The following is a 22,874-nucleotide window of genomic DNA, read 5'->3' as shown; positions in this document are numbered from 1 at the left end:
CCTGCACCCCGCCGCCTGCCAAAAAACCCACTTTCTCAATCCATCCCCTCACTCTGATTTTATGCCTTTTTATCTGAGTGGTTCAAAGACTGAGTTTTGACTGAAGACATGATCACGCATAAATTTGCCCAGAAAATCAAATCAGGGAAAAATCTAATTGATCTTGGAAGTGGGTTCTTGAGCAATAAAGCAGGTTAAATTAGAAGAGGTAGCTGAAAATTGGAGGGACTTTTGGCTACTGTTAAGACCTCTCTTCCTTGTTGGTGATGATTATTCTGTTAGTTCTTACTTGATTTTCAGACTCACAGGTTTGTTTCCCTCAACAATGCTGGGTCACTTCACTGCTCAAATAAACAGGATCTACATTTTTTTTTGTTTTCACAAATTGGTGGGAGAGGGGAGAGTGGAATATTTTCCAGGGATGGTGTACAAGAATCAGAGAAAGAAGTAAAGGAGACAGGATGGATGTGTATGGACGTTCTGGGGGTGGGGAAGGATTGTTCTGAGCTGTGGGGATGGTGTGCCGATCAGGGTACAAGCAACCATTTGTGGAGCACCTCATGTGCTTTTTGAAATGCTGGACGCCTATTAACCCATTTAATGAGTTAATTAATGATTTAGTTAACCAGTTAACTCACTTAATTTTTGTCTTAAATTTAAGACAGGAAAAGAGTTGGATAAGGAGCATGAACTTGAGAAAAAGATAGTGAGAAGAATATTCTCCCACCTCAGATAGCAAACTTGTCTGAGGCAACACATTCAGGGCTAAGCAACCAGTTTTTTGCCCAAGGTGCACTGGGAATTCAGGATACCTGTAAGTGAACGAGAATTGAAAGTCCTGCTTTCCTGTGTCTTCTCTTCAAAAGGAAGAAGACGGATGAGATCAGTTATGAAGATCATCTTTGAGAATCTGGAGGAAGCTGTAGGAAAATGTACATAGCACCAAATCTTATAGTTAATTGGAAATACTAGATCCCAGGTGCATCCGTCAGGATATGCTGCAGTAACAAGGCTATGACAACAAAGATCCCTCCTTACTCACAATCAGTGTTCGTCCTGGGCTAGCCTTGGAGTTCTGCTCCATGACTCCCCAGGCAGGGACCCAACCTGATGCATCCTGCACACCATCTGGGGTGTTGCTGGTTGCTGGGCTATGGAAAAAGCAAAACCTGGCTCATAGGGCTTCCAAAGCAACACACACAATTTCCATTCACATGTCATTATCAAGCAAGACACCATGCTCCAGCCTTCATGTGCCTAGAATAAAAGATTCAGATTTCAGCCAATAGCCATTAACAACTACTGCACTAGGTTGGGAAGCCCTGAATCAAGTGATCTCTAAGTTCCTTTTCAGTACAAGGTTTGCGTGATTTATAATATGCGTATTCAAAATATGGGCAATAAATCTATATGACTAAATGATAGACATCGATTCCCCTCCAATCAGGTGGTCATATTTATAGCCAGGATAAGAGGGAGCCTTCTCCTAATAAGATATGAGCAAACGATTTTGCACTGTGGCTTCAACGTTGAGAATTAGGGAATTGAGGAATTCTCTCGCAGTCCCCCAGGAGCTTTCTACAAGAGAGATTTGGTTCCTCGTTGGCAAAGCCGTCTCAACAGCTTATACGTAATGAGTGGACCAGACAGCTGTCAATATCCCTTCTAACCCTGAATGAAGCAGGTGCTTAGAACAAACGAACAAAAAAAGTACTCTCATCAGATGACCAGATTTTAGAATGGTTAAGCAAAGTATATCTCAGGGACAGGAGATCTAGAAAAGTGGCCATGAGACAGTCTGAGCAAGAGGAAATAGACACATAGGCTAGCAGAGCTCTATAGTATCGTCAAACGCCCAACCTCCGGGGACTTGAGCCCCTTCGTCATCTCTACCAGATCCTTTTTCTTAATTATATACTTTTGACATTTACTCAGTGTTATGGAAACTGACGCTCACAGGCAGCTGTAAGAGGAGTCCCCTCATCAACCTCCTTCCAAACTAGAGTGCCTCTCCTTTAGGCCTCTTTGTTATACAAAGTCTGTGCTACCACTGACCACCCGCATTTTACAGATGTCAAGACAAGAGGCCCAGTGAGAGGGTGTCTCTTCCTTCACTCAAAGTCCTGAGGGAGGCAGGGTCAGCCACCCATTTCTTTGAGACCCATGTCAACTGCAAGACCCAAATTCTCTTTGAGAAGTATGGGGCCTGGTCTCGATCCAGAAATCACCGAGAAATGGTACTTCTGGATCATCTACCTTGAAGTACTCGACTTCCTCTTTTACTTTTCTTCTTCCATGAGTTTGGCCACTATTATTGCAAGGAAAGGGTATGTGCACTCTTACGTCTCTGCCTGCCTTAAATCTCTGCTTAAGGAGATTTACGGAGTCACATCTCAATGCCACGCACCTCCTCACGATGCCTGAGCTGGCATGTGCTGCCCTGGTGATGTATTGAAGGTACTTGGCTAATGACTTCCCTTTCTGCTTTTTCTCCCAGTTAGGATTATGCTAATGTCTTATAGCAGAGTTTTTAAAGAGCACAGGCCTTCTGGATGGTGATCTTTTTGCTTCTTCCTATAGTTCCTTATCAGCAGACTCCTTACAATCCCCGAGGCAGCTCCAATGTCATCCAGTGCTACCGATGTGGAGACACCTGCAAAGGGGAAGTGGTTCGTGTCCACAATAACCACTTCCACATCAGATGCTTCACCTGTCAAGGTAAGAGACCCAGATTCCTCGCTCCCTTGTCAGATTGCGGGCCCTGGTTCACCCCCAGGACATGCCTCAGGGGCAGGCAGAACAAACACAGGCCGCTGAGATACCTGTACACGCCCCGAAAAACTTCCCTTAGCCTGTTATAGGAACTCTCCCGTAGGCAGTGTGGAGGGAAGAGGGACAGAAGAGTTGGGTCGTGGGGGAGAGAGGGAACCTGGTGACCTCAGAGTGGCAGTGCTGACCTGGAATGAAAAAAGCAATCCTTGAAGCTTAACGTACAGATCTGGAAAGACGCCTGTCTCGTGCGTAAAAATCAATCTGAGAGCGAATGAAGGAGTAAGCTGTCCTGGCTAAAATTCAGCATGGCTCTGAGGTGAGCACCTGTCCTGTGACCGTGTGGCCATCCTCAAAGGCTAAGTTTAACAAAGGAGAAGTCCATTAGGACTTCACTTAGGTCTGTAATTTGGGAGGAGACAGATGCTGGGTTACTTCTGAGCTCTTAGGATCTGTAAATTCCTAAAGAAGCAGGATAACCAGCAGCAGGAAGGAAAAGGGCCTCCGCTGACAGAGCCTGGAGAGGCCTCTGGCCCAAGCAGGGTAACGCTCCCTTCCCTGCTGTCCCTGATGGACGCCTCCCCAGCCTCGACTTCTTGAACTCCTCACCCAGGCTTCCTGTTCCACAGAGCAGCCAATCTGAGGTTGGACTGCCCTGTGAGTTTAGAAAATGTTTGAGCTCGAATGGGTAACTTCTATCCGTTGGGTCTAGATTTGTCCTCAGGCAGTCTGAGGAGCACTTCGTGTTTGCTTTCCAACTGTGACTGCTATTCACACACTTGCAGCAGCCAGGGCTCCCCATGCCCGATTACACTGCAGATCCTTACACTGAGCCTCATCTGAAATGATTCCAGCTTGTATCATCATCCTGGAGTCTTCCTCCTTGAGCCTTTCTGGTTTGTCAGTATCATTCGAAAAGCACAGCGCCCAGAACAGACCATGGCTCTCAAGGTCTGTCAACTACAGCGAGGGCAACATTTCTGTGAACATCACTGATGTTGAACTGACCTCCTGAGGAACCATTTCACACCATCTACATGGACTGAATTTAAGGTCAATTGAAACCTCGGATCTTTTCATTTTCGTAACTGCTTCCAACCCCAGTCTCTTGTGTCTGAGATTGACTTCCCTTGCTATTTTTCTCAATGGCAAATGGATTTTCTCAACAGATTTCTTCCTCAGGATCTAACTGGATGCTGCACTGAGCAAATAAACATATTCATATGCCCTCAGTTTTTATCGACGCATCTATGGACTCTATTTTAATTGATGCAATTTAAATTCTATATTGAGAACTGGCAGACCCCTTTAGTGCAAGCTGACCTGCAAAAGTGTCTTGGTGAGTGACCATTGTGACATCCCCTAGAAACTGAGGCAGGACAGAGGGTGACGATGATAAAATTGTTCTCGGGGGGTTTGAGCTAGGACGGTGCAGTTACATTCTTAAGCAAGTATATTAGTTACCGTTTGCTTACCCCAAAATTTACTAGCTTAAAGTAATTTTTTATTTAGCTCATGATTCTCTGGGTTGGCGGGACAGTTCTGTGCCCACGCTCTGTACCTCCCCTTGCCTCGTCGTGGTGAAATCAGTGCATCAGTGGCAGTGGTTGGCAGGCCGTTGAGTGGGGTGCCTGCATATGGCTTCTGTCCTCCAGCAGAGCCTGGCTCGGACTCATTTGCATGTGGGCTCAGAGTTCTAGCACAGGAGAGCAAGCTTAGAGAAGCAAGCCCTGTTCGCGAGCCTCGGCGTCTGTCATGCTTGCTAATGTCATTGGCCAAAACAAGTCAAATGACCAACACAGATTTAAGATCATAGGGAAATGAATTTTGCCTTTTGTGGGAGGATTTGCAGATTTCAAAGGTACGAGTGCAGAGAAAGGAAGAATTTGGTCGTTTTGACAATCAACCACAGGGAGGTTATAGAATCTCTTTTCATGGAGATTTTCAGGAAAACAATAGATTTACTTTTCTATTTTCAATGTCCACTTGCTTAGAAGTGAAACAAAAGAGAGGAGTTTTGTTTCCAGCAGTAGCCAGTTATAGAGACTAGTTACCCTAAATAGCCTCAGTTGAAAAAGGTTAAAATCTCTACGAATTTTTTCTGACAACTCTTTTACCCTGCACTACTGTGCTGACATGAAAGGAAAGAAGCTGCCGGTGAAAAACAAAAATAAAAGCAGAAGTCCTGGTGTGAGTGCCAATGCCAGATGTAAGCCTCTAAGCCTTGGAGACCTTGAGCTTTTGCCTTGATGGCTGTATGGACTACAGAGAGATAGAGGTTAGAGCTTGGGATGAGTGGAAATCTAATAGGAGACCTCTATGTAAAGCTGAGATTTCCCCCTATGAAAATCTTTTTTTTTAATGTTTTATTTTTCTGAGAGAGAGAGACAGCATGAACAGGGGAGGGTCAGAGAGAGAGGGAGACACAGAATCTGAAACAGGCTTCAGGCTCTGAGCTAGCTGTCAGCACAGAGTCCGACGCGGGGCTTGAACCCACGAACTGTGAGATCATGACCTGAGCTGAAGTCGGACACTTAACCAACTGAGCCACCCAGGCGCCCCACCACCCTATGAAAATCTTACTCTCAATGTATGGATGGATGAGAAATAAACTGGAGAAGGAGGCAACAATGAAACTTGTCGGTGCCAACTTTGGTACTGGGTAGAGGAGACTAAAACTTTTATCAAAATGTCTCTCCGTAATCCACCTTTAACATGGAATCATGTTCTATATTCATGCTATATATCTGGCATAAATTTTAAAAAGGTGTAACAAAATTTAAATGTTTTTAAATTCTTTAATGCTTGTTTTTGAGAGGGAGAGAGACAGACACGAGTCGGGGAGGGACAGAGAGAGAGAGAGAGAGAGAAAGACACAGAATCTGAAACACACACAGAGAGAGAGGAAGACAGAGAATCTCTGCTGTCAGCACAGAGCCTGATGCAGAGCTCTAACTGGGAATGGCAAGATCATGACCTGAGCTGAAGTAGGACACGTAACTGACTAAGTCACCCAGGCACCCCAAGAATTTAAAAGAAAGTGGTCCTACACTTGGTAAATGGCAGAAGCAGATGATATTCCTCTTTGGAGGAACTCAGCTTTACTCCAGACCTCGAAGAACTCCCAGAGATAACATTATAAACAAAATGAGTAACTCATTGCAATCATAATGGCCTAATTGTCAGCAAAAGCAATGTAAAGGAGAATCGAGACCTTAAAGACTTCATAAATTGGTATTTTTTGACATTATGTAATGACTACATTCAATACGTTTAAATAAGGAAGAAGAGCGATAAAAAATGAGCAAGAAACAACACACTGTAACAAATAGCACAACAGATTTAAAAAAGAAACAAAACTTAAAAATATATAATATTTGAAATTAGAAAGTTAATGTACGGCTTGTATAGCAGATTCGATATTGCTGGAGAGAATTAGTAAACTATAAGATTTAGCCAAGAAAAAGGTATATACTATAGCCCAGAAGTATAAGAAGGTGGTAAAAATAAAAGAGAAGTTTATACATGGAAAAAATAGTGAAAAGATTTGACATATATCCAGTCAGAGTTCTAGAGATACGTAACAGGATCCATGAGTGGGAAGACAGTATTTGGAGACATGACAGCTCTCAGTTTTCTAGAACTGTTCAAAGATGCGAACCCTTGGATCCAGAAACCTAATAAATCTCGGTAGAAAAATAGAAAATACTTACATCATCAGAATGAACTGCAGATTACCAAAAACGAAAGACTATCTTAAAAACATCCAGAGAGAAGAAACAGATCATCCACATATGAATGGTAAATAGACTGACAACTGACACGTTAGTAGCAACTAGGGAACCAGAGAATACTGGGATAATACCTGTATACGTACTGAAAGGAGTAAGTCTATAGAATTGTGTATTCAGCAAAAGGATCTTTCAAGAACAAAGTCAAACTCATAGCTAATATCATACTTAATGGTGAAAGACTGCCTGCCTGCCCGTAAAATCAAAAGTAAGAACAGGGGTACCTGGGTGGTTCAGTCAGTTAAGCATCCAACTTCAGCTCAAGTCATGATCTCACAGTTCGTGGGTTCAAGCCCTGTGTCGGGCTCTGTGCCAACAGCCTAGAGCCCGGAGCCTGCTTTAGATTCTGTGTCTCCCTCTCTCTCTGACCCTCCCCCACTCACACTCTGTGTTTCTCTCTCAAAACTAAATAAACATTTAAAAATTTTAAAAACAAAACAAACAAACCAAAAAAAAGTAAGAACAGAATGTTTGCTCTCACTACTCCCATTCAGCCTTTTGCTCTAGGTTCATATGGGGTCAGTTATACAAGAAAATAAAATAAAAGGCATCTGGATTGTAAAAGAAAATGTAAGATTATTTCTATTTTCACGTGACATGATCTTCATATAGCACATCCTAAGGAATGCACTAAAAACCCATTAGAAATAACAAAGTTCATCAAGGGTGCAGGGTCAAAGATCAATATACCAAAATCAATTCTTTGTCTATACACTTGCAATGAGCAATCTGAAAATAAAATTGAGAAAACAATTCCATTTACAGTCATATAAAAGATAACATATACAGGAAGAAACTTAAGTATAAAATGTATACTCTGACAGTGAGAGATATTTTAAAAGACCTAAATAAATGAAAAGAAATCTCATGTTCATGGATCAGAAGGCTTAATATTGTTAAGTGGCAGTGTTCTTCAGATTGACCTATAGATTTGATGCTATGGATCTATGGAGTTGATGCTCTCTTAGTCAGCTTACGTAATCAGTATTTATCCCCAACAAGATACCATAGATTGAGTGGCTTAACCAACACAAATTTATTGTCTCACAGTTCCAGAGGCTAGAAATCAATATCAAGGTGCCGACATGTTGGGTTCTGGTAAGAGCTCCCTGCTTGGACCACAGACAGCCACCTTCTTACTGTGTCCTCACGTGTCAGAGAAAGAGATGTCTGGCACCTCGTGTAATAAAGACACTAATCTCATATTCGGGGTCCCACCTTCATGACCTCATCTAAACCTAATTATCTCCTCAAGACCCCCTACCCACTGGGGGTTAGGGCCTCAAAATATAAAACTGGAGGAGGACACTATTCAGTTCATAACAAGTACAATCCCCATCGAAATCCTGGCTAGCGTCTTTAAAGAAATTGACAAGCTGATTGGACAACCCGTATGGAATTACAGGAGATGTAGAATAGCCGAAGCAATCCCCAAAAGGAACAAAGCTGGACGACTCAAACTTCCCACTTGTAAAACTTACTACAAAGCAGTAAAAAATAAGACAACGTGGTATTAGCACATGGATAGACCTATAGATCAATAGAACTGAGAGAGCAGAAATAAGCCGTTAGATTTAAGGTCAACTGATTTTCCATGAGGCTATCAAGACAATTCTATAAGGAAAGAATCGTCTTCAACAAATGATGGTAGGAAAACTGGATATACGTACCCGAAGAAAAACACACACAAAAGTGACGTTGGACCCCCTCCTCACACCATACACAAAAATTAGCCCCCAAAAAGTCAAAAACCTACGTGTAAGAGCTAAGACTATAAAACCCTTAGGAGAAAATATAAGAGTAAGTCTTTGCAACCCTGCATTAGGCAGAGGCTTCTTGGCTGTGATGATGGGTTAGATGTCATCAAAATTAAACACTCTTGTGCTCCTCCTACACTGTTTNGTGTTATGTGGAAATTAATTTGACAATACACTATTTGTAAAATAAATAAATAAATAAATAAAAATAAAAGGAAACAAACAGAAAAAAAAATTAAATAAAAATAAATAAATAAAATAAACACTCTTGTGCTTCAAAATATACCATCAGCCATGTAAAAAGTCAGCCCACTAAATGGGAGAGGAAATTTGCAAATCATTCATCTGGTAAAGGACTCACATCCAAACTATATAAAGGATTCTTACAACTTACTAAGAAAAGGACAAATGATCTAATTTCAAGATGGGCAACCTGTATTCAGATACAGGTTTCCCCAAAGTTCTATAAGTGTTCAGTAAACACGTGGAAAAGTGCTCAATGTCATTCGTCATCTGAGAAATGCACATCAAACCACAAGGAGACACACATCACACCCACTGGAATGGCGGTGTTCAAGAAGACAGACGATACAAGTGTTGGCAAGAATGTGGAGAAATCAGAACCCTCATCCATTGCTGGTAGGAATGCAAAATGTGTAGCTGCGGTGGAAAAGTCTTGCGGTTTCTCTAGGGGTTTAATGTAGAGTGACCGTGTGACTTAACAAGGTCCAATTCATAAGATATATGCTCAAGAGAAATAAATGCCACACAAAAACTTGTGCATGAATGTTCATGGCAGTATTATTCATAAAGTCAAAAACTGGAAACAATTCAAATATCCAGCAACCAATGAATGGATAAATAAAATGTAGTGCAATGTCATACAGCAATACAAAAGAATGAAATCCTGATGCGTTCTCCACGTGGACGAACCTTGGAAACACAAATGGCCCATAAACATGTAATAAGATTCTTGGGGCACCTGGGTGACTCAGTCAGTTAAGCATCCGACTTGATTTCAGCTCAGGTCATGACCTCACGGTTCGTGAGTTCGAGCCCTGCATCGGGCTCTGTGCTGACAGGGAGGAGCTTGCTAGGGATTCTCTCTCTCCCCCCGCTCTCTCTGCCCCTCCCCCTGTCACTCATTCTCTCTGTCTCTCAAAAAATAAATAAATGAAATTTATAAAAACCCATAAAATTCTCAGTTTGGTTAAGAATCAGAAAAAGGAAATTTAAAGTCACAATAAGATGTCATTTTGTAGCTACCCTGTTGACTACACATTAGCAGCTTTCAGTGACATTATGGATCGGTGGCAAGTGCTGGTGGGAATGTAAATGGGACAAACCCTTTGGAAAACAGTAAGGCGTCACCTTGCAAATACAAGAATTTTCAAAGCAACATTTCAAAAAAACCAAACAAAACTGCAAGGAGCTCAAATGTCCTTCAGCAGTAAAGCAGATCAGTCATGGGGCAGACAATGGGACACAGCACAGCAGTGAAAGGAAAACTGCAGTTACATGCATCGACGTGGATGAATCTCAAAAACACAATCCTCAAAGTTGACGCATGCACAGAAGACTAAATGCAGTATGGTTCCATCAAGATAAAGTCCCAAGAAGGCAAAACTAAACAAAGCATGATTCGTGGATACACCGGAGGTGGTAAAAGCAGAAGGATCAACACACAATTAGGGACCACATGGCAAGGGAGTGCTTTCGGGAGATGCAAACAGGCTTCCAAGGTAGCGTTCTAGTTCCTGATTTGGTAGCAGCTGCCTGGGAGTGTTATTTTATTCTTCTTCTTTAAACTGTACGTGGATATTGACTACGTTTTCTGTATGTGTGATATATTTCACTTTTTAAATGTTTGAATATTAAATAGATCACCCTCAGTGGCCCTTCTAACACTTCGGTTTTGAAACTCCATAAAACTCGGTCTGATTTGAAAAGTTGAAAATCAACGGAATCCTAGGACAGACTCTCGGATCTGGGTGTGTTCTGAGTTACCACGTAGCCCCTTCATTTCACCAATGAAGCAACAGAGCCCAGAGAGGTGGGGTAACTGTTTCAAAGCCACCCAGCCTCTGAGTGGCAGGACAGAAATGTGGACAAAGGTCCAGGGACCCACAAAATAGTGTAGTTACCACCGAAACATGCTATGACCGTGTGCAAGGCCTCTTTCTAGGCATTATATGTATAGTGAACATTCATTCTGGATTTTCTCAAAGCAGTGCTAAGCTTTCATATCCTGCCCCACTGTCACACCAAATGATCTGCTTTTTTTTAAAATTAGAGACTTGATGTTTTTTGATTCACAGAATAACGACTGGCCCAGGTGTGTTAATTCCACGTCAGTTCCATACTGCAGCCCCTCTCCAAGGCCTTTCCTGTTATTTGAATGCTGGGTTCTGCTCAACCTCAAACACAGCTGTCAGTGCTGTCCAACTTGCCTTCCATCCCCGAGTTCCCCACTGTATTTCCGGGAACCCCCTGAGATGCTTATCAACCTTTACATCCTTTCTACCAAAAACTTCCTCCTTTCAGCTCCTTGGGGGGAAATAGAGGAACCGAATGTTCCGAGTTTTCTTATGGCCTCCCGGTTTTGTCCACTGGGAGACGTAGCTGTGAGGGTGGAGCCGGCAGGGGAAGCAAAGGAGAGAAAAGAAGGAAAAAAACAGGAGTTGAGTCCAATGAGGTCGTAGGCTACGACCTAACGAGTTCCACAGCCATTAAGTCGATTGATCTGCCACCTGCACACCCCAGAACGGCCCGTGCTCTGGCCTGGCCTGCTCTGGAGACATTGTCTGATGTGATGAACTTTCTCCAAGCCTGGTGGCAGGTGAACCCTCCCCCACCAACCACCACCCCTGCCTCCAGCGCCTCTAACTTGCGCCGAGTTTAAAATGTTTGGGCACCCGGTAAGCCCTGAAGGAGGGCTCCCTCTCCTAGACTCACGGCATGTCAGTGTCAGAAGAAAAGCTCACCTCCCTTTTGAATCCTGCTTCTTCATTTTACGTGCATGTGAACAGAGACCACATTCATGGTCACCCACAGAGTTCGTGGCAGTGACGAACCCAGAGCCCAGATGGCTCAGCTCCCAGACCGCTGCATCCCCCACTGTGCTGCGCTGTCCCCCTAATGCTGTGACATCTGGGGCCACCCTCTTCCACGCTCATCCTGCCTGTCGCTGGCCCGCAAGGTGAACAAGCACCTGTGAAATATTTCTGCCGTGTGCCCAGAAGTCCCTCCAGTCTTTAACCTGGCTGTTCTTGCAGTACAGCTCTCCCTGTTAACAAGGAGGTTGTGTTCGCTGGGGCAGTATCACCCAGTCTGGGCCAGGTCCTCACAGTTACAGGCTCGGAATTCCATCTCGTTGGTTTCCACACCACTGACCATGCTTGAGAAAGCTCGTCCTTGCTAACCGAGTCCTCAGGAAGCCAGTGTATACAATCAGAGTGCCTGTTTATTAATGGAAATAAGAGCCGTGATTCCCCCTTGTACTAGTTCACGTTGCCCTGACCAGCTGCGTCCCTCCCAAAGGCCAACTATATAGAAAGCCAAACTATCAGATAATCACTCAGTGAATGCAGACTCAGAACAAGGGGGCTGGTCATAGGGTTGAAATGGGCTCCGGAGTGGCCTTCCTTTGATTGCCGGCCAGCCCCTTCCTGGCTGGCCACCCTTGCTTTATAGCCGGGGAGCAATACACTCGGGAGTGCTGGTGGCCCTGGGAGCCATTGGAGCTCCTGGAAGAAACTTTGCTTCTTTCTGCTCTTCCCATTAGTTGTTGATTTCACAAGTCAACCCTCAGCGGGAAATCTCATTCCCCACGTTTCTAAGTCCTTTGGGGGAAAGAAGTCCCACGTGGTTGAGTTGTTCAAGCACCTATAATTATATCCACCTGCTCTTCTATTATCGATCCTACACATCTTCATATTGTCCACAAGGAAACCCCACCTTATGAAATCACGTTGCCTTTCTGTTCCGAAGCCATCAGTGCAATTGGTCATTTTTGCAAATGGCTGATGGGATATCATTATAACCTTCTCTCTTCCTTTGTATAGGTTGGAGAGTTTCAAAATAATTTGTTTTTTAGATTTTTAAAAATCTACCCATGGCTTCTCAATATCCCACAAAACCTAAGCTTCTTAAGCCAGACTCAGGCCTTCTTCCAACTGTCAATATTTTCCTGTATTACTGCCCTCCAGTCCCTGAAAACACCACCCCTACTCCAGCCCCACCACCACACAAATATCACTTGCGACTTCTACCTAACATGAGGTAGCTCATTCTGCCTTCAGAGTTCAACCCAGATGCCACCTCCTCCAGGAAGTCTACCATAATCGCTCCCTCAGTGACATTGCTCCTTTTTCCTCCCCACGAACAGCACTTGCTGTCTGCACCAGCCCATCGCCGGTCACCCACGATGTATGTTCCATAAGGCCATCTTTTGACATCCATTAGTGGCTCTTCATAGTTCAGGGACCAGGTTTTATCATTCCTGCCCAGGGAACAGACCGCCTCTTTATGTCTATGGTGAGAGCAGGCTATAGACTTCAAATCAGCCATCCCATCGCCGTTCTAAAATTGTCTTTGCCTGGTGCAGGCTCAAGCACGTGGGAAGTGCCCAGGGGAACTTGAACTGAATGATTCGTATCAAATTCAGCCCTAAACTTTCATTCACATCAGGGGTCTGAGTGAGGGTGCGTCAGAGGCATCTGGCGAGCTTGCTGAAACTCAAACACCTGGCCCCTAGCCCCAGGGAGTGTGATTCAGGCCCGCCGGGCTCCTGATTCTGATGCGTCAGGTCTTCAGGACATACTTTAAGAAATACTAGCCCAGTGATGTCTAGTCCGCCACCATTGTCTGGCCACTCATGACCCAGTCAGACTCCGGCCTTGTCCCCAGTGAGAACCTCATGCTTGTCATGCTTGCAGACCTTCCCTGGCCCCAGCCCGCCCTTGTCTCTCTCTCTGTTGCCCCCAGTGTGTGGCTGTGGCCTGGCCCAGTCGGGCTTCTTCTTTAAGAACCAGGAGTACATCTGCACTCAGGATTACCAGCAGCTCTACGGCACCCGCTGCGACAGCTGCCGGGACTTCATCACCGGGGAGGTCATCTCTGCCCTGGGCCGCACCTACCACCCCAAGTGCTTCGTGTGCAGCTTGTGCAGGTGAGCAGGTGGCCAGAGGAGCATGGGACCTTCTGCCCGAGCCCCCTGGCAGGTCTGGGGCTCTCGGGGCTGTAGGCCGGACCCTTGGGTTTCTAAGATCTCCTGGGTGGAATGATCTGACAGGCCGGTGGTTTTCAAACCTTTTAGAGGCTGAATTCCATCTCTCGAGTATGATCGAACATAAAACGCTAGTCTGTCTGGCAACCAAGACAGAGTGAGGATCTGAGCCTCCACGCTCAGCCTCTCATTTCCCATTAGAAGTCCTCAAAGGAACCACCGAGTACCCTGGCCTCTCAGAACCCATTTTGGCTGGTGACCCTGGAAAGTGATCCGACCTCTGGAGGCCTCAGCTTCTTCATCAGTAAAATGGGCATCAAAACCATCCTAATCACGTTGGGTTTTCATGAAGATAAATGAGATGCTACTTGCAGGGACCACAGCTCAGGACATAATCGTGCCTACTTTTGCTAGTCTTGTCATCATTATATGGTAAGCATCTAGCCTCTCAGGATACTGGTAGGTGATGGAAAGCTCCCCTCCCCCCACTCTCTGCATCCCTGGTTACTTGTTAACATAGCAGATGTACATTAAGGGTCTGCTGTATGCCAAGCACTGCATTAAGCAGATGAAAAACCTAAAGGAAACTCAGCCCTGCCCACAAATACATTAAGATTTAATGGACTGCTCTGATTAAGTCATAAGGAGAAACATGGTTTGGAAGAAATATATGCATTTTTTAATTAGGAGCAGAATTTATAGATTAATTATTCTCCCCCATAAAATAACTACCTGTTAGTTACCAGCTAGAGTTCCTGGCAGAGACTAATGACACAGGGTGTGAGAAAATAAAAATCACCCAGTGGGATTCATTCATTCGATCATCCATCTTTTAAAACCCGGGCCATGGGTCCCAGAATCCCAGCCCCAGTGGAGGTGAGCACAGTCGGCTCCATACGGTGTAAAGTGAAGTTTCTGTCAGGCCCCATACAGATGCAGTGCCTCCCCAAGGCCACGCCATGTCCTTTGCCACAAGTCAGTGCCCAGGCCGAGGTGAGAACACAGCTCCCCCACTCCATCCCGGCGCTGCTTCCCACGTTGCTCATGCAAGGGGCAGCCACTGGAAGCCTGTGTCCGGGGCTACACTCAGAGCCATGTGACAGCTGTCCCAGACTTCGTGCACAAGTGCAGCTGAACAATGGGCCCGACGGTGCCAGGGACTCTATGCACAATTTATATTTGGGTAGGGAGCCAGGCCATGTACGAGCTGAGGACCTGAGGAAGAGATCAACTGTGGACTTCTCAACCTCCTGGATAGTGAAAGGAACACATTTTGGTGAATCGAGGAGTTGAATGATTCTTCTTGATACGTGAGGATAGGTGGGGTTGGGTTGGAAAAAGTCCTTCCAAGAAGAAGGGACAGCTCGAGGCGGAATTATTCACCAATTCGTTTACAGATGAGAAATGTAAGCTCAACTCGGTTGCGGGATTTGCCCAGTGTTAAAGTCATCGAAATGGCCCACTGTTCTGGTCCTGGCCCCAACCGAGTGGTTCAGTCTGCCTGGCGTTGTGAACAGCACTTGAATTTACTTGGTATAATGTAAGGCAGGCTGCGTGTGGTACCAACGAGCCGTGAGCCCGTGCGCTGTCTGTGAGCTCACCAAGAGACATGGAACTCTCTAGAGAAGAGGTGTCGAATTTCTCTTTCATGTCCCTTGCAGGAAGCCTTTCCCCATTGGAGACAAGGTCACCTTCAGCGGAAAGGAATGCGTGTGTCAGACGTGCTCCCAGTCCATGAGCAGCAGTAAGCCCATCAAGATCCGCGGACCGAGCCGTGAGTCTTCCCCCTGGGTGCCTCCCTGTCAGCCGGCCGTGTGTCCTAGGGCTCCCCGCCCCGGCTCTGTCACCAGCCCCTGCAGGCCGGGAGGGGTGTGGGGGAGGTTTCCACCCTGGAGGACTCCTGCAGCGTGACCCAGTTGGCACGCTGCCCGGACTCACAAGCGTCCTTAAGCAGAAATGCAGGGAAAGCAGGCTGCTGATTATAAACGATGACAGCCTGTACTGTGTTTGGCCACTTAGGTGGGGCTCTTCTGGGATGAGCTAGGCTCCTGATCTTCTCTCCCCTCTGGCCCCACGTTCCCCAAGGCGCCCTAGAACAGGGCTGATGAAGCCACCAGTGTGGTTCTCAATCTTCACACACTCTACTAAAAAGTGTACACAGACACATCTTAAAACGGAGAAATATGAGAGCAGCCCACCGGAGCTGTGCTAGTGTCTCTTAGCGGGTGTCCAGGAGATCACTGGGTCAGTTTCACCGCATAACTAGGAAACATGCAGATCTTCAGGCCCCCTTTGGACTTCTAAGAAGGGAACCCAGGAAGCTGCATTCTTCATAAGCTTCCTGGGAGATGGTTTGCTGCTTCTAAGACTGAGGACCACCGTTCGAGATGAGGGGAACATGAGCCACACCATAGTAAATGTTCTGTTGCGTCATGAAAGCAGAGATCTGGAGGGAAGCTGAGGTTCAGGAGGGTACCTTGGAGCACGCATTCAAATTTGTGGGACACCCACTCCACCAGTGTGTGTCTAGCAGTGAGGCGTCTGGACCAAGGCTCCCGCACACCCTTGTCAGGCTGCTGATGGCAAGTGCCCGCACACACGGACCTGGGCCCCTGCGTCTGCGGTAAGCCACCCGAGGCTCCTGTGTTCCTCCGTTCTGTGACACTCCCCCTGGCCTCCCCAGCAGAATCGATGGAAACCCTTTAGCCTCCTGCTGCATCACCGTGCGGGGGCGAGCACCAACCACCCAGTCAGCAGGGCTCAGCCCCTAGGGGCTCCATGAGAGAGACTGCCCGGTGCAGTGTGCTGGAGAAAGACGGTGGGAAGATGGGGCGCCTGGGTNCGGTGGGAAGGCTCCCTCCCTCGCCCTTCCTTCCTCTAGATCTAATCAGATCTGCTCACAGAATGTGCAGAGGGCACTTCCTTCAGCATCCCCGGTGACATTCAAGAACAGCTCGCTGGTCAGAGCAGCTTTCCGTCTCAAGGGGCCTGAGCACACACGCGGTTATCTGTTATAATTGCTGGAAAGCATCGCGCGGAATGACAGCAAGCCTGGGAGTGCGGGGTGCAGGACCTCGGCCCTGTGATTGAGGCCAGGGAGGCGCCCAGGGACGAGCAGGACCACGTGCCAGGCAGTAGAGAGAGGCAGGCTGGAGCCAACCTTCTGTGGGAAGCACGGCAGATACAGAGCCTCACAGAGGCTGTTTACCCAGCTTTTTGGAAAGCAAATGTCTTTGTATCCAGGAGTCAGGCTAACATACATCGTAGTGCGTAAAATGCTCTCTAAATCTGAAGTGAGTGATGCTGGGGTCGTGGAGGTTTAATCTGGAAAGCACTCCGAGGAGGGAATATGACCCCCGAATCTGTTATTCCTCTTGGCTCGTGCCACATTACACATTACCAAGTGCATCAGGCACCCTGGGGAGGCAGGAGAGTTCCTCAGCTGCGGGCGGGAGTCCTGGATGTGAGTGTGTCCTTGGGGAGCGGCTGCTAAATGTCTCCACCGTAATTCTCCAAGTGTAAAGGCAGAGGAAGGTGAAGAAGAGTGAGTAATGGGAAGGAGGTGAGCACCCGGGCGGCTCCAGGGGGAGCACGCAGGATCCTGGCTGGTCTGGTCGCTCACCAAGTAGAGACATCAGTCTGTGGATGTGCAGGGCCTGTGTTCCACAGAAGGGATTTCTCCCCAGAGGTGCTCACTCTCCGCGCTGCACGTCGTCACCAGAGGGGATGTTGGAAGGTCTGCTGAGTTCCTGAAGGATCGAGGGAACCAAAACCAGACTTGAGAGAGGCCCGAGAGGAAGAGCCTATCCGAGGAACAGAAAAAGAGTGAGGAAACACGTGGTGTATTTTTGATCTGCGGGAGTGTGACACTTCATCCCGGGAGGGTGAATAAGGACATTCTGGACAAGCAAGAGTAATATCTACTCAAAAGAGATCAAGAACACTCAGGACCTATCGAGAGAAAAGAAGTGTGTTACTTTTTACGAGAATAAGTTTTTCCTCATCATCTTCACTGAGAGGAATTGGCAGCAGTACCATCACCACCACCGTCACAGCTGTCAGCACCATCACCGTCAACACNTTCTAGGATTGTTTAGCATGAAGTTCAAAAATCAAATCATTCTAATTCCTGTGGCCCTAATCACCACCACCACCAACAACACCACTACCACCATCACCACCACCCCACCATCACCACCAACAACACCAATACCACCACCAACAACAACAATAACAACAACACCAATTCCACCACCACTACCACCACCAATTCCACCACCATCTTCACTACCACCACCACCAACAACAACAACACCAATACCAACACCAATTCCACCACCACCACCACCACCACCACCACCCCACCATCTCCACCAGCAACACCAAAACCACCACCACCACCACCATCACCACCACCACCACCAGCAATAGCACCACCAACACGATCACACCACTGCTAACACTGACTAACTGTTATTATTGTCAGGCAATGCACTAAGTTTTCTACACATAATATCTCATTTAATCATGAAAGCTCTATGAGGGAGAGAAGAAGGATTTTTTTATAGATGAGAAACCTGAGACCCACAGAGCATAAAGAGCATAAATGGGGTGCTCAAAGTCGCACAAACAGTAAGCAATGAAACCGGAATGTGCCCAGGCGTCTGGCCCTGCAGCCTCTTCCCTCACACCCTATACCAGAGACATGACTCGCTAACTGGGAAGGGGCCTGTCCCGCTGCATTCGTTGTCCACAACAGGGAAGAGACTCACAAAACCCACTCATTTTTGCTGATCTGAATGCGATGTATGACACAGTCAAGAAAAATTAAAAATAGCTGTCTGGAGCTTTTGGAGGCCTCCATAAACTAAGGGACTGGGGGGACAGGTGGTGGCGTCATACTCTCTGCCAGCTGACGGTTGTAATTTTGGAACAGAGGGGAACAGATGAGGGGCAGACAGCTGGCGGCTCAGGGTGTGGTTTTCCTGACCCTGCTTATCATACCAGACTCGGGGGCTCCTGGGTGGATGCCCGAGGCTCCCCCCGTGGTCAAGGATGAAAGGAGGAAGAGGAGGGAGAAAAAGGTCCTGATCAGTCAGAGGCCGGTACAGTGGAGGACCAGCCTGATAACATGAAAAGAAAGGCCACATGGAGAAGGCGTCTCAGGGATCAACAGGCCTTCCTTGCAAGAGGAAGATTCTTCTGGCCTCAGATCGAGACTGGATAGTGCACAGACTATGGGCTGGAAACACGAGAACGTGAAGCAAGAATGACAATGACCATTTATGGAGCACGTGTGTCGTGTCCTTCCAAGGCCTGATTATGGTACCTCTTGACACCGGTGTTGTGAGGAAGACATTCAGATCAAGAAGCAGGAGCTTATCGGTCACACAGCTGGTGAGGGAGGGAGCTGGGATCCTGCCCTCGGCCAGCCTCTCACCATTCGCTCTGTCCTCCGGGCCCCGCCTCTGCCCACTGCACGGTACCGCCTCCTGAACTTTAACTCAGGGTGCTAATTCCATCTCAGATGTATCAGTGCAACTAAGGAGACATAGGACTCGTTGCTAGAATGTGGCCATGACAGGATGCAACTATTCAGACAACACGTATTGGAGAGGTGGGGGACTATGTAGCTGGCCATAAAAGACCTCGCTCCATAGAGTCCGCAAGCGAATCTGATCAGTGAATGACCACAGCCTGCAAGGAAAAGTGAAGTGAGGAGTGAAGGGGAAGAGAGAAACTGCAACTTTCTTTAAATATGTAAAGGTGAGGCACCTGGGTGGCTCAATTGGTTAAGCATCCAGCTCTTGATTTCAGCTCAGGTCATGATCTCACAGTTTGTGAGTTTGAACCCTGCATTGTGCAGAGCCTGCTAGGGATTCTCTCTCTCTCTCTCTCTCTCTCTCTCTCTCTCTCTCTCTCTGCCCTCCCCTGCTTGCGCTCTTTCTCTCTCAAAATAAATAAACTTAAATATATATATGCCATATATATATATACACATATATATACACACATACATAAATATTTGAAGGAAGTGTCAGGTGACAGAAGAGGTAGGTTATCCTTACTGCATAAAATAAGGGGCATCACAGGAGTCAGATCTCAGCTCTCCATAAAAAGAAGGCAGTCATGACGAGAAATGACAAGTGTCAACAAACATGTGGAGGAAAAAGGGACCTTTGTGCATTGTGGGTGAGAATGTGGATTGATGCAATCTCTGTGGAAAACAGAACAGAGGTTCCTCAAAAAATTAAACATTGGGGCACCTGGGTGGCCAAGTCGGTTAAGCGTCTGACTCGATCTCAGCTCAGGTCAGGATCTCACAGTTCATGAGTTTGAGCACCGCATTGGGCTCTGTGCTGACAGCGTGGAGTCTGCATGGGATTTTCTGTCTCTCTTCCTCTGTCCCTGCCCTGCTTGCTCTCTCTCTCTCACAAAATAAATAAACATTAAAAAAATGTTTTAACTAAAAATTGAACTTCCCTATCATCCAGTAATTCCCCTGCTGGGTATTTTCCCAAAGAAAACACAATCACTAATTTTAAAAGATACATGAATCCCAATGTTTATTGCAGCATTATTTACAATGGCCAAGATATGGAAACAGCCCAAATGTCCATCAACTGATGAGTGCATAAAGAAGATGTGGCCTATATACACCATGGAATATTTACTCAGTCACAAAAAAAAGAATGAAATATTGCCATTTGCCACGACATGGATGGACCCAGAGGGAATTATGCTAAGTGAAATAAGTCAGAGAAAGACAAATGCATGATTTCACTTATATGTAGAATCTTAAAAAACAAAACAAATGAATAAACCAACAAAAAAGCAGAAACATACCCATAAATACAGAGAACAAACTGATGGTTGACAGAGGGATGGAGAAGGGGGGATGGGCAAATATGGGTGTAGGGGAGTAGGAGGCACTGGCTTCCAGTTATGGAAGGAATAAGTCCTGGGGATAAAAGGCACAGCACAGGGAATATAGTGAAGGGCATTGTAATAGCGTCGTATGGTGACAGATGGTAGCTACACTTGTGGCCCCCTAGCATTAGGTATAGAGTTGTTGAATCACTGTGTGGTACACCTAAGGCTAATGTAACATTGTATGTCAATGACACTTCAATTAAAAAAAAAAAATCAGGTAGGAAATAAAAAGTGAAGTAACAAAACAAAACAAAACAAACCCTTATGTGATACGTATCTTTTAAAATCAAAATCAGGGCGCCTGGGTGGCTTAGTCTTCAATTAGTCCGACTTTCGCTTAGGTCATGATCTCGCGGTTCGTGGGTTCGAGCCCCTCGTCGGGCCCTGTGCTGACTGCCAGCTCAGAGCCTGGAGCCTGTTTCAGTCTGTGACTCCCTCTCTCTCACCCTCCCCTGCTCAGGCTGTCTCTCTCTCTCTCCTAGAAATAAATAAAACATTAAAAAACATTAAAAAAAAAATAAAATCAAAATCAAAAGGCAGCCATGATAATTTGTCAGTCAAAAGGCAAAGTGGGCTTCTGCAAAAAAGGGGGTGAGCTTCCGACCCCTGGAGGCAGTTAAGCAGAGGCCAGCACCCACCTGTCAAGGATGCTGTAGATTCCTGCATTCGTGGGACTGTGACCAAATGCTCTGTGAACTCTGAGCCCCTGTGGAATTGTTTTACCCTATCATGGAGGCCCACAGAGACACAAGCTCCGTATTTGGGGTTCTGTATTTGACCCCTGAGCCCCCAGGCTCTTCTCTGCTGAGCACGGGTGAGTCACTTCTCTAAACAGGAAGGAGGCCTTTCTAAATGATTACATTCTAAAGCCTCTAGTTACTGGGATGGAAGTGGGTAGACTTATTCTAGGAGTAAAGGAGGGAAAAGAAATCTCAGGACTATTCTCCCGGCCCCCAGAAGTATTTTGCAATTGGAGACTCTCCTGCCCCTAGCCTGTGACAAGGATGTTAGAAAGGCTCACGGTAGCCTTAGCGAGAGCTCAGTACTTGGGGAGGGGGGAGGGGGTGCCTCCTACAGGCACTTCATCAGGGCCCAGCCCCTCCCACAGTCAGCTGGCCACACCCCCTTCCTAGGCAGACACCTCATCTTCTCTCCCAGCACTGACTTCCAGCTGCACGTGGGGTCCTCCAGCCAGCCTCTCCCAACTTCATGTGCGGTTTCTTTTCTCCCCACAAGTATGCATCTGTCTTGTGGCGCCAGTAAGGAGGCTTGTCCTCTGGTAAACTTTGTCCCATGACCCTTTCCTCCTCCAGAATGGGACATCCGGTCGGGTAGGCCTGAGTTCCCAGCATCTCCCAAGTACCTTGGACGCTGGCGCCATTTCCTGCCCCTCCCCAGACATCAGTTGAGCAACCGACAGATGCCTGGCCCCCCACATTCTGTGGCTCTGCTGCCCCATCCAGGGTGATAAGGATGGAGAGTGAGGGCACCGCTCTGGTTTGGGGCAGTCTTATCAGGTTCTTTAATCCTTGGGGAGGAAAATGCTTGGCATATAAATAAGGATGTTGGAGCAGGGCAGGCATGGTAAATTCTGTTCTTTTCTTGGGTACTGTGTGAGGTCCGCTCCTTTATCTGCGCTCAGCAAATATGATTTGAGAGCCTGCTATGTGCCAAGCACAGCGCTAGTCAAAAGAATAGATTTAGCCACAAAAGACAGACGGGGGTCCTTGCTGTTGAGCATAAAGCCTAAGGGTGGGAAAAATTAGATACTAAGCTTATTCCTGGTGCAGTGCTTTTCAGACATTACTGTGCTTGGTGATCTAGAGAAGATGTAGGAGGTCTGGGTGCATCTGAAATGGTGGGCACGTGCAGGCTCCCAGGTGACGCTGATGCCGCAGGTCCCCCAGGTCACGGAGAGCAGCCTGCGTCGTCACCTGCTTGAGGGCAGGCCAGAAACAGGGCAGGCTCCGTCTGGTTTCGGATGAACAGCGGTCAGGATGACAGAGAACTTTCTGAAGGAATCCCAGGATGTCTTTCTTTGCCCCTCCCACCAAGACCTCTTGTCCAGAGGCCAGGGCTCCAGTGACCTTTGCTTTTACCGGGGAGAGCCTTGGACAGGTGCCAGGGTGGAAGGTGCTGAGAGAAAAGCGGTTTTTGGAGGACGGGGGAGGGGGGGTTCTCCTTCACCTGGCGGAGATGAGGGCAGCTGCCAGGGGCTCAGGATGTTTTGCTCAGGGGCGTCCTCTTATCTTTGCAGACTGTGCCGGGTGCAAGGAGGAGATCAAGCACGGCCAGTCGCTCCTGGCGCTGGACAAGCAGTGGCACGTCAGCTGCTTCAAATGCCAGACCTGCAGTGTCATCCTCACCGGGGAGTACATCAGCAAGTGAGTGTCCCCC

At 46.9% G+C, this 22,874-nt stretch overlaps 1 protein-coding gene across 4 annotated transcripts in view; it reads left to right on the top strand.

Annotated features, from left to right (window-relative positions):
* Positions 1-22,874, top strand: part of ABLIM3 (actin binding LIM protein family member 3) — a 110,250-nt gene that overhangs the window by 39,212 nt on the left and 48,164 nt on the right. For all 4 annotated transcript variants that reach the window (XM_077769036.1, XM_077769037.1, XM_077769035.1 and 1 more), the window contains exons 3-6: positions 2,581-2,718; positions 13,304-13,487; positions 15,206-15,318; positions 22,735-22,861. In XM_077769036.1, coding sequence (XP_077625162.1) covers positions 2,581-2,718; positions 13,304-13,487; positions 15,206-15,318; positions 22,735-22,861 — 562 coding nt within the window. The remainder of the gene's footprint in view (positions 1-2,580; positions 2,719-13,303; positions 13,488-15,205; positions 15,319-22,734; positions 22,862-22,874) is intronic.

The sequence above is a fragment of the Crocuta crocuta genome, unplaced genomic scaffold, assembly GCF_008692635.1.
Source record: "Crocuta crocuta isolate KB4526 unplaced genomic scaffold, BGI_CrCroc_1.0 scaffold340, whole genome shotgun sequence".
Classification (NCBI taxonomy): Eukaryota; Metazoa; Chordata; class Mammalia; order Carnivora; family Hyaenidae; genus Crocuta; species Crocuta crocuta.
This window is presented reverse-complemented; position numbering and strand designations above follow the sequence as displayed.